The following is a 13,309-nucleotide window of genomic DNA, read 5'->3' as shown; positions in this document are numbered from 1 at the left end:
GCATCCATGTTAAACATAGCAGAATTCGCACTTTTCTGCATATGGAGAATAAAACTCTCCAAAAAAGGTACTTTTTACTAAATTCGCCATTTTTAAAATTCGCTGCTCTCTGCATAGGCCCCTTAATGTGTTTTTCACATTTCCCATGTCAAAATAATATACCTGCCGTTTCCTTTGTTCTACATTCAAGGGATACAATAAATTGAAGAGTTTATCTAAGGACTTAAAAAATAGATTAAAATGTGTACTATATTATGTTTCTTTAGATACAGATAAACTACTGCAAATTTGACTTTAATAAGATTATTCAATCAAGCAGAAATTGCAATTATATATTAGCTGAGATATATAATTTGGTTAAAATTCTAAACATTCTAAATTACCCTCATAAACCTTATTAGCGTATTATACTGATGATATTACTGTTTTGGTATATCTCGCAGTGTGTACATTTATGTGTAATAGGAGATCTCAAAATAAAGTTATTTAAACCATAGTATATCACAGAATAACTCACAGCATGGAAAAAAAAGTATTCCAAAGCATTTCTTTTTAATAACTGTTGTGCTACAAAATTTTATTGGTATCCTTTTATGTTCCCTCTAGAGGACGCAGGGCACAAAAGCACTGCCATGGAACATATAAAATTACAAATTAAATTTGTTGTAAAAAGTAGAATGTCTTCTACATTTGTGTCAGTATTTATTTCATTCATAAACTAAAAATTGCAGGTATAGTATATTCATTGTCCGCAAGTTCACACATAATGTGTTTTAAATTGTGATCAAATGTTATTGATTGATATAAGACAGATTGAAAAGACAATTTAAATGTAATCTCCAGAACATAAACTGTTTCACAAAAGCACTGTAAAAACTTTAAAAGTTTTTGTGTTGTGCTTGAATTTTGAGGTTAACTACATAATTTGGTTGTCTCATATTCAACTGTGTTTGGTAGATTGTCATAAAAGGCCTGCAAAGCAGACTGGATTCTCACTACTTCACTGGTGGATAACTTGAGTCTATGTCGAAGGAGGCAAGAGAAAAGATCTAGACGACGTTGGCCAGGTGGAGAAAGTTTATTGACGCGGTCCCTTATCTCCAACAGCTGTAAGAGGGCAGAGTCCTGTGAACCCTGAGTGTAGGGGTAGTCCAATTGTAAGATCAAGTCCCGAATGGCTTCAGGGTCAAAGTGCATGCTGTATCCAAAGACCTGGATGTTATTGATTTTCATATATCCCAGGTTGCGAGAAGGATCAATAAATTCCAATGGCTCATAGTAGATGCTTTCATTGCCATTAAGACCATATGATTTGATACGACTTCTTAAGTAGATGTGGACTGTTTCGAAAAAGGTCTTCCATTTATTCCCTAATGTTAGGGTCCAATTGTAACATTGAAGAGGTAGGTCCAACTTAGTCCGTTCCCAGTCTGGGAAACTGTTTTCACTCACAGGCATGAACCAACTCTCAGAGTGACTGCCTCCAAAAGGGTTGACATAGACAGCCAAAACAGGTTCCAAGGTACTATTCTTTGTCAAGCAAATCTGAAGTGAAAGGCCCAAGATCATGTGGACCATGTTGGATTTATACTTATTACTCTTTAGAGTGAGGAGCATTCGCTTGCGCCAAGATGGATCAAACCAACTATTAAGGCGCATATCATTGCTGATAAAGATGGCGTGAACCTCCATTCTACGATCATTTTTTTGAAGCAAATATTTCATTTCCAAGTCCTGCATATCAGTCTCAAATCCAATATAGTGCTCGGTGGAATCAGACACTTCAGGTTTACACAAGCCTTGACTCAGCATATATCCTGTGTTGCAGTTTCCACATCTGGTGCGGTTGTCGGTTGCACAAGTCAGGCAGGCTGCAGCATCTCCAATAACACAGGGCAAGAATGTTTGACAATATACTTGGTCATTGGGACATGTGCAAGAATTAGTTTCTTCTGAGAAGCTTCCCAAAAGGCCATTTTCATTGCAATAAAGAAATGACTGGATTCGGTTAAGCCAGTAAGATGAAGATCTGGAAAAAAAAGCAAAGATAATTTACATTAATGTAAAGATCAATTGCTCAAGCAAGTTGATATTCACAAGGTAGCTTGTATAGATTCAATTCATCATCAAATAACATGAAATATATAAGGGAACATTATAATTACAAATCATCCTAATAAACATGTTTCACTGTGCTTTTATATGATTATGTATGTATGTGGAAAGTAAAATAATGGAGTTTTTATTTTATCATATTTTATACTCTAAAAATCCTATAGCTCATATTTCTTCGGTAGCAATGAACATAAGAAGTTACCTTTGAAAGTTGCAAAACTCATGTACATGTAATGTTTCTGCTAACACCTCCTCCTCCTCTATTGATCTCTCTGTGGAGGTACCCCAGGGCTCTGTCCTGGGACCTCTTCTCTTTTCTCTGTACACACTCTCTCTAGGTGACCTAATAACATTTTTTGGGTTTAATTATCAACTCTATGCTGACGACACACAAATATACTTTTCAACACCTGACCTTACACCTGCTGTATAAACCAAAGTTTCTGAATGTCTCTCTGCTATAACATCCTGGATGGCCCTCCGCCGCCTTAAACTCAACATGGCTAAAACAGAGCTCCTCATACTTCCTCCCAAACCTGGCCTACTACCTCCTTCCACATTACTGTTGGAACTACGATCATTCACCCAGTAGCCCAAGCACGCTGCCTAGGGGTCACACTCGACTCCTCTCTCACATTCACCCCCCACATTCAAAACATTTCTAAAACCTGTTGCTTTTTCCTCCGCAATATAACAAAGATACGCCCTTTCCTCTGTTGCTCGACTGCTAAAACTCTGACTCAGGCCCTCATTCTCTCCCGTCTTGATTACTGTAACCTCCTGCTGTCCGGCCTTCCTGCCTCTCACCTGTCTCCCCTACAATCTATCCTAAACGCTGCTGCCAGAATCACTCTACTCTTTCCTAGATCTGCTCAGCATCTCCACTCATGAAATCCCTCTCCTGGCTTCCGATCAAATCCCGCATCACACACTCCATTCTTCTCCTCACTTTTAAAGCTTTCCACTCTTCTGCCCCTCCTTACATCTCAGCCCTAATTTCTCGTTATGCACCATCCAGACTCTTGCGTTCTTCTGAAGGATGTCTTCTTTCTACCCCCTTTGTATCTAAAGCCCTCTCCCGCCTTAAACCCTTTTCACTGACTGCCCCACACTCTGGAATGCCCTTCCCCTCAGTACCCGACTAGCACCCTCTCTATCCACCTTTAAGACCCACCTTAAGACACACTTGCTTAAAGAAGCATATGAATAGCACTGTGGATATTCTGAACACATGATACATAAAGCTTGGCCCCCTGCAGACGCACTTACCAGAACTCCCTCCTACTGTCTCTGTACGTTCTCCCTACCTACCAATTAGACTGTAAGCTCCTCAGGGCAGGGACTCCTCTTCCTTAATGTTACTTTTATGTCTAAAGCACTTATTTCCATGCTCTGTTATTTATTTGATACACATGTATTACTACTGTGAAGCGCTATGTACATTAATAGCGCTATATAAATAAAGACATACAATACAATGCAATACTTGCACTTTGAACCTTCAGATTCAACTGCAGTCTCTGCTACCACTTAAAATTGACACAGCACTAGCAGAGTCTGGTCAAAAATAAAACAGAGAACCAAAATAAAACTTTTGTAAAACACCTGACCTAAAACAAGTTATTAATAGATACTGTATAAGAAGGTTTCAAGATATGATTCCAGAGAAAACTGTGGAAAGCACAAAGATGATGATAAAAAAAGAGGGAAACAGGGAGGGTTGGGGAAAAAAATTGAATGTTCAAAGTCAGGGAAAGAGGTATTTACGAATTAGTGTCAATATTAATATAATAGATCACACCATAAATTAATTCATTGTTTTACCTCACGAATATTATTTTGCACCCAGAGAATTTACAAATGTTTTTACTACAGTATGATAAGGGTAATAAAGGTATAACTTATTATGAGAAAGGTCGATAAGGATTTGAAAGATGTGGGCACTTTTTATTTATTGGGTTTATTTTTTCAACTCTTTAAACTTTTTCACAAAAGTTTGCAGGTTTTTAACATTTGCAAACTCAAAAGTGTATCATTTTTTTAATGTAATTAATTAATTAATTAATTGGGCCTTTTTCAGATGTTGCCTTGTATTTTGCTAAGGTCTGAAAATTTGTTCCAAAGTTCAATTCTGATTTCTGTTTTAATGTTGAATTTATGACATTCATACTAGTAAACCTGCATCAAATTCATAAAGTTATAATTTCGAACCCACGCACATGCCCATTGGGAAGGGTTAAATGTCAGATGTAACTTAACAGTAGTTAAAAAGTATCCATTAATTGCACTTTAAAAGAAGAAAAATCTCATAATTGAATCCACTGATCAGGAAAGAAATATGTTTTGATAACTACGGAATTTTATGTCCAACGGCTAAACACATTGCCCAAAAACAAGACATACGATAATTTAACATTCACTTGAAGGTGCCTTCCAGTGAGAACATTTCTTATGGAATAGCCCTGTTTACTAAATATGAGCCTTTATACTTTGCCCGCGGTTCATACGATAATTGAGTATGCTCACTAGAAATGGGCAAACCTGTCAAAATCTGATCTGTGGATTTAAGGCACTGGTTTTACCAAAATCTGATCTGCACACTGCTAGAGCTGCTGCCCACAATAGCAGATATTGTGGGTTCTAATCCTGTTGGGCCTGATCTGTACCCCATTCCTCATAAGTGTCCTTAGACTTGTCAACTCTACGTAGTTATCATGGAACTCCTTTTAAGATTGGAGTACAGTATGTAAGTAATTTAAATATACTTTGCATATACCATTAGCATATCTCTCAGGTGTGCTCCTTTTGACCACAGGTGTCTCTCCATATGTCTCTATATATCTGCAGCAGATTCGAATTTTGGCAAAAATGTCACCAATCTGTAATTGCTCACAAGAACATTTAATAACTATTAGACTGTTATCTTTTGAAACTGTATGAGCTTGCAGTAAATTGATTATTAAAAAAAAAAAAAAAAACATTGGTGAATTCATTATCATACATTATCATAGACACAGTACGTGTATAGGTGCATTAAACTATCTACATTAATTTCTCTGGTGCCCTAACTATATTTGGGTTACTGTACATGTGATGTGGGATCCCTCTGTACTTCTATTGAGCATATCCAAGCAGTAAGGGTAATTTCATATTACTGTATCTTCATGCTACTGTATACTAATTTAACACGTGAACAAGTGTACGTAATTTAATATTTGAAATGAATGTTAAGATATACACATTTGTTTTTGTTTAATTCACACTTACATACTGTATAGTAGTTACATGGTAGATCAGGATGAAAAAAGACATATGTCCATGATGTTATGGACTGTATCCTACACAAATATGGAACAGCAACCTCCTCCTAGGAATGTGGTCGGAAAGATGTGTTTTTTTTAATTTAATCTGTGTTGAAGTACTACATTAATGCTATCATTCTTCTATGAACAGGCACTAGGAAGGATATTTATGTATTTATCTATTTTTTTATTGTCATTTTTGTATATGTAACTTGTGCTACACAGAAATCTGAATATTGACTTGTTGGATGTAGACTATTATGTAATGAGGGAAGGTTAAAAAAAATATTTTTAGAACTGTTACTGATGAAAATTTGCCGCGATTCCACGTCTCGCTGAGGAAGTCTCAACCGTGAAGAAACGCATATTCCACTTCTCACGGAGGAAGTCTCAACCAAGAAGAAACGCTTATTCCACTTCTCACTGAGGAAGTCTCAACCGAGAAGAAACGCGTATTCCACTTCTCGCTGAGGAAGTCACAACCAAGAAGAAACGCTTATTCCACTTCTCGCTGAGGAAGTCTCAACCGAGAAGAAACAGTTCATTTGCCTACAGTACATAACCTGCTGAATTGCCGTTTAGACTGCATTTACTATCATAGTGCAATAAAATCTAACGGAGCTCAGTGAGAAGTGGAATAGCGGCTGTAGGATTAACAAAGTACTACACAAAGACCTCTAGCATCCCATTGACGTCACTGCCAGCTGACAAGAGGGATAGGGAGAGGGAGAGGAAACAGTGCGAAAGCTTGATTTGCGAACACAGTCAGCTGATCCGTAGCATTCCAGCATGGAGGTAGAGACGCCGGGACTTGCGGTTTCCATTGTGTCTGGGATTGAAATCCAAATGGCAATTTACTTCAGCTACATTTTAAGTAGCTGTTCACGATTGTGTGTTACAATATATCTCACAGTACATCACTACTGTATATTAGCTGTTCTTCATTATTTCCAGGATTATCTCCTTCAGGACTTTCATTACTGATGTCATACTGATACAGATTAACTGTTCCTCTCTAACGAAGACAACCATTAGAGCTTTGAGTCTATATTGTGCCTTAGTTTTATTTGTTTATTATATATATATATACATATATATATATATATATATATATATATATATAAAATACAAAGCTATTAATCAAACATATAAAAAACCCAACTACGCTCTTCCTTTTGATCCTATTAGATAACATACCACGTTTGGTGGCTCTAGGATTAAGTTTGTGGATTTGCATTGCCAGACAAACAAACAAACTTTCTGAATTATAGTATAGATAGCAGCAATTATTTTTAGTATTGATTATTACTGTGAAAAATCCCAATAATAATTATTAAGCTTCCAAAACAGTTTAATGGTAACTCTGCCAATTTTTGACAAGGACAGTCATTGATAATATATCCAGAGCTGCACTGCAGCAGCAATAGCTGCAGTGGATGCGACAGCAGCAACAGCAGCAGTGTATGTGACAGAAGCAGCAGCTGCAGCATAAATATATATATATATATATAAACCATATTACCATTCTTGCGTCCGGTAAGGAGAGACAGCACTCATTTCCAATAGTATAAAAATCAGTTGTATTAAGGCACATACAACAGACGCCCAATCCGACGTTTCGGTCCCGGAACGGGACTTTTCTCAAGGGGGGTGCAACAACAAAATGACAAACAAGGATATATATACATACAAAAACTAGATAAAATCACCTGTGCATAATTACCCACATTAGGAAGCCCTGCGAAAATCAAACAAACCGGTGTACCGACAGAGCCGACATCTTGGAGGGGTGACTGCAATGCGCATGCGTTATATATTAGTAATAGAATACCGGAACCACCATATTGAGTGAGGTACACTCTATGTGCATGCGCAACATTGAGATAGGACACTGTAACAGGTGCATCACTCACCATTAGCCTTTGAGAAAGTCTCACGCAGAGACGAAACGCATTAGGACGACAACACAGCGACACTACGTCATCATGGTGGGCCGGAAGCTGGCCGGTCTGGATCCCAGCTGTCTTTGGCTGTCAATGCATGGAGCACATTGTTTCCTGCCTGTCTCTGGGGCTTTTACCTAACAGGGAGTGTCTCCCTCGGTGCAGCCCAAGATTGAGTGAGACTGATTTGGCATCCATACCGCGGACTATACACGGATAATCCATGTGGATTTCTGCCAGTGACGGTGATATTTATCACTACATGCTCTTAATTCTATAACCTTTGTCAGTGAGCCTATTTCCCTTTCATTTTAATATTAAATGTGAAACAGTATCACGCTATATATATATATATATATATATATATATATATATATATATATATATATATATATATATAAACTGAAGCTGGGTGCACATAAGAAAGGAACTATACTCATACAAATAGTAATAAATACTTATCAGAAATCCAGGTGCTGGCAGATAGACAGGGAACACCGGCCAGTCTGGGGGATATACAAAAAGATAGAATCCGCAGCACACTCAAAATGAAAAGTTGTTTAATCCACGATATACATCAGGCAGTCACAGAAACCATATTACCATTCTTGCGTCTGGTAAGGAGAGACAGCACTCACGTCCAATAGTACAAAAATCAGTTGTATTACTCACACAAAAAAAGACTTTGTTATCAATCACTTTATTAACTGTGATTCTGTCAATGCAGTTTATTTAATTCAATGTCCATGTCAGAAACAATATATAGGTAGGACTACTCGCAAACACAAACTCAGATTTGCAGAACATATTACAAATATTCAGAAAGGATTCACACAACATAGTCTTTCAAGACACTTTAAAGAAGTACATAATCAGAATCCATCAGGAATTGTTTGTATTGGTATTAATTTACTGGAACCTAACTGGAGAGGTGGAGACCTTGTTAACCAGATTTCTAAATGAGAAACTAAATGGATCCACCTGGTTAAAACATTAATTCCAATAGGACATAACGTAGATATAGATTTAGGAGCGTTTCTACGAGACTAAATCTATAAATCAATCCCTCTTCAGTTCTGTTCATTTCCACTCACTATACAAATATCTGTTTAAGATTGTATTCGTTTGAATATGAGTATTTAATGTAATTTAGATATTGATCTGTTCTCTCTGTCTCACATACCATGAGGTATTATCTCTGATGTATTAGCATGGGATAATCAAATCTTTCCAAGGTTGGGAATTAATCTCTCACTTAAAAGTTAACTACAAACCTTTATATGAATATAAATGTAAATATTGGTACTAAAATTTACATTTATAAGTGATGTTATTTATACAACCACTTGTGTGCTAAACTTATTCATATAGCTAGCCTATCGTCGAGTACAATACATATTCATTTGTCAAGAACTTTAGACTATAGTCACAGCAAACAATTCTCCAAGTCTCAATTCACTATATCTTAGTTTTTACTATATTACATATATGGGGTTATGAATGCCCTATTTTCTATTAATTTGTATTATATGTATGTTAAATTATTTTATTAAATGATTACCGGTAGTTATATATTATTAATTACATAAGAGTATATGAATAGGTATGTAACATATTATTCTTTTTTCCTGTATTGCCTATATTCTGTTATTACCTTATTGGTTGAGGGAAAATATCTTTCTATTGGTCTCCCAATTACCTCATTAATGAATGAGAGGTTATACACAGGTATAAATACTGGGTACATTTATTACCAAACTATACCCGTGAAGAAGTCTGTTTCTGGATGAAATGCATAGGGTGGCCTTTTTATACCCCTTTATGTGTTTGATCTATATCATCCATGGTTTGTGTATTTACAATACTTTGATTTATTTTTATTAAACGTCTGGTAGTCTTCTTCCCCTTTTTACCTCACATATATACCACCGCCCTGAATCAAGTGAGCCCATTCCCTCATCTATGCTGAGAGGCAACCTGTAAGCTGGAAACTTATTTCAATTGAAAGGCTACACCTGTTGGCTGCTGACGCCCTGATGCAGTGATGTAACATCAGGAGATCTGCAGCAGCAAGAGGTGTTGGACACACTGAGAGGTGGCAATCTCACTGTAGCTGAGCACACCCAAACTTAACGATATTGGGTGTTGGATCAGTGAGTGAGAAGGTAAAGGAGAAAAGTGGTGCCGGTGCATCTTACGTAGCAAGACAGATGGGTTATTTCCCAAGAGAGCTACGGTCTGTGAGAGAGGGGACGACATGGCAGGAGATCCGAAGCGCAGGAGCAGAGAGTGACATCAGCTAAGCGGACTGGTTGCAGAGTCCGACCAGCGTGAAGGTCCCCACATCACCACCAGATCGGGAGAAGTAGCAAGATAGGGGACAACTTGGTAATCTAACTGAGGCGCTGGAGTAGAACTATGTCTCTGTGGAGTGGATGGAGTGCAGAGTACAAGCAGCGTGAAGGTCCTCAGGCTATCTCAAGTAAGAACAGTGCAATATTGCATACCATTACGATAACCAATATCTGAACTTTGGGTTATTATACCATGAAGCTCTGACAAGCAACACACTAGAGTATGTTTATGTGAACTGGGACTTACATATTTTCTCTGTTTTTTATCTATTTTTTCTACGCTTACATCTAACTTTTTCAATCTTGCTTCTTGTAATACATGAGTTTCGGCTGTTTTTATATTTTTATATGTTTTTTTAAAAACATATATGTTTTTATTTTAATCATAGTGGGCACATAACATATATTGTTTACATTATTATGCTTTTACTTTAAACTGCTGTGGGTGGGTGTTTCACAGAAATAAAAACATTGTAACCGCAAAAGATTGCAAATGCAAGTGTGTACAGGCATACCCCGCATTAACGTACGCAATGAATCCAGAGCATGTATGTAAAACGAAATGTACTTAAAGTGAAGCACTACCTTTTTTCCACTTATCAATGCATGTACTGTACTGCAATACTCATATACGTGCATAACTGATGTAAATAACGCATTTGTAATAGGCTCTATATTCTCCACGCTTGCGCACAGCATCAGTACAGGTAGGGAGCCGGTATTGCTGTTCAGGATGTGCTGACAGGTGCATGTGCGAGCTGCCATTTGCCTATTGGGTGATATGTCCTTACTCGCGAGTGTACTTAAAGTGAGTGTCCTTAAACCGGGGTATGCCTGTATACAGTTTGACAGTATTTAGTGTTCACATTAATGCTGTGGGGAATTGGCCACCCTATAGACTGTATGTTTACTTAGAGTAGACAAATATCCCCCCCCCCTCCCCAACATTGCTTCTATCAAGCAGAAAACTCTCACCTACAGGGCCAAGGACGCTTCTCACTAATTCTCAGTCTTTGCCTAATATGTAGAGGAACTCAACCCCCACCCTCTACCCACCCCCTCTGAAATTCTCATTAATTTTCAATGGCATGCATAACCTATGTGTTGCATAGACACGCATGCAGGCATAGCCTGTACTTTATTGCAGCAAGTAACTTGGTGTAAAATAAAAATATTTTTAAACAAATGAAAAAAAAATGAATCTTAGTGGGCACATAGAGAAATACTATATGAATAATAATAATAATAAAAAAATAAAATAAATATATATATATAAATATATATATATATATATATATATATATATATATACATTATTTACACACTATTATACTAGGGAAGTTTCACTGAATTAAGTGACTACCAAAAAAGCATTGCAAATGCTATGCTCCATGGGTTTCGGCTGTTTTTACATTTTTTTATATGTTTTTATTTTAATTGTAGTGGGCACAGAGATATATTGTATGCATTATTATACTTGTACTGTATACTACTGTGTGTGGGTGTTTAAAAAAAAATAAAACATTGTAACCGCAAAAAATTGCAAAAGCAAAGTGTGTAGAGAAACACATCCTTCCCCTCTTCCCCTCTGGCTGCCTCCTCTTAAATTCAATTTTCTATCGAGTGACTTGCATAGTGTAAGCGTTCCATACACACGCATGCGCATAGACAAAGCTTAGACATAACAACTGCAGCCTTTATTGCAAAAAGTGACAAGGTGCAATATATATATACGGCCATGGGGTCTAATTTGTCCCCATCCAATGCAAATATTTTCATGGACAGGTACGAGCAGACGCATCTTTTACATGATGCCACACACGCTGAATCTATTCTTCACTATTCACGATTCATTGATGATGTGTTTCTGTTGTGGGGTGGGGGTGAACATAATCTGCTTGAGTTTATCAACCATGTGAACCTCATACCATCTAATATACGTTTCAATACAAGTACAGTGCATCTGAGTATTTTTCTGGATACTGTGGTATACAAGGAGAATAATAGATTGTGTACTAAAATACACACTAAGGACACTGATAAAACACTCTCCTATATGCTCGTAGCCATCACCCACCTCCTCTCAAGAAGGGGCTCCCCTTCTCACAGATGCTTCGTGTGCGGAGAATAACAAGTGATCCAGCGAAAGTTGAAAAGGCACTTCTGAAAATGGCTGAACGTTTCAGCGAAAGGGGTTATGACCAGTCAGAAATCAAGGAAGCACTGGTTAAAGTTTGGTTGCCCACAAGAGGTGATCTATCAAAACCTACAATAAAAACCAAGGGGAGTGATCGGTTTCATGTAGTATCGACATACAGCACTGCCTCTAGCCAGATACAGCGCAGCATGAGAAAAAACTGGCACATTCTGGCCAATGATAAACGCATTGGGAAATACTTTGTCTCCACCCCTTTTCTGCTACCGGCGGGGCCGCAATATAGGGGACCATCTCATGAAAGCAGACCCTGTGGATAAATATGCTGTGTCCCCCACCTGGCTCACTAAATTCCAGGAGTACATAAGTGCAGAGGGTGCGTTAAGTGCCAATATTTGATGTTGGGCAATACGTTCTTGCACCCGCACAAGGGTTATCCAATCAAAATAGTGGACTTTCTCAATTGCAATTCCAAATTTGTTGTTTATATCATCAAATGCCCCTGCGGGCTTGTCTATGTGGGCAAGACATCACAGATGCTCAAGGAGCGAATAGCAATGCACCGTTCAACAATATGGAAAGCCCTCACAGATTCCACTAACCAGGATGTTCTAAAGCTGCTACCAGTGTCAAGACACTTTAAACATAAACAGCACAGCGTGGCCACGTTTCGCTGTATGCCCATTGTGCAAGCCCATGTTGCACCAAGGGGAGGCAATAGACGCAGGCTCTTGCTGCAACTCGAGGCGAGAATGATTTATAAATTAGACACTATGGCCCCAAAAAGTTTAAATGAGGACATGAACCTGGGATGTTTCTTATAATGTTTTTCCATTGGTATACATGTGCACCAGTGTAGTCAGATATCTTGGTAATGCTCATAATGTTTATTATGCATAATGGGTTATATACAGTATACTATTTTACAGTTACTTTTGCTCATTCTGCACATTTTCTTCCATTGATTTTTATTTTCCTTCCCTCTCCACCTCACTTATCCTCACTGTGTTATATTTGGGTGTTCTCATGCGCTCTTAGCAGGTTCTTTCTCTGACTTTTTACTCCAAAACCCTCTTCCTTAAGTTATGTAGGGGGCTCAGTTGTATATGGTTAGTCTTGTCACTACATATGCATACCCCTTGGCTCAGCGTTTACTCCAAATAGGGACATTACTTGTGTCCAGACTATAGGCTTTTATATATGTGGAGAGGCACTCTAGGAGATTTGTCAGTATGTTTGAGGCAGTGACTGTGCAATGAAGTAATGCAGATACCTTATGCCTGGTCATGTGAGTGACATGGGCCAATGGGAGGACTCCAGCACAGATGCAGGTGATTCTCATTGACTTTCTCTGATCTTGGTATTGTCTTCTGCTACAGCGCGCAATTATGATGTCATCTAATTAGTGGGTGTGGTTTATGTCACATGGGTGTTTGGGTA

General features: G+C 37.9%; 1 protein-coding gene across 1 annotated transcript in view; it reads right to left on the bottom strand.

Moving 5' to 3' along the window:
• Nucleotides 1-532: 532 nt before the first annotated feature.
• BRINP3 (BMP/retinoic acid inducible neural specific 3) overlaps nucleotides 533-13,309 on the bottom strand; it is a 642,890-nt gene continuing 630,113 nt past the window's right edge. The window contains exon 8 of the mRNA XM_075616874.1: nucleotides 533-2,029. Coding sequence (XP_075472989.1) covers nucleotides 913-2,029 — 1,117 coding nt within the window. The 3' untranslated portion in view covers nucleotides 533-912. The remainder of the gene's footprint in view (nucleotides 2,030-13,309) is intronic.

The sequence above is a fragment of the Ascaphus truei genome, chromosome 10 (assembly GCF_040206685.1).
Source record: "Ascaphus truei isolate aAscTru1 chromosome 10, aAscTru1.hap1, whole genome shotgun sequence".
NCBI lineage: Eukaryota > Metazoa > Chordata > Amphibia > Anura > Ascaphidae > Ascaphus > Ascaphus truei.
The sequence above is the reverse complement of the archived record's forward strand: the minus strand, read 5'-3'. Positions and strand labels throughout refer to the sequence as shown.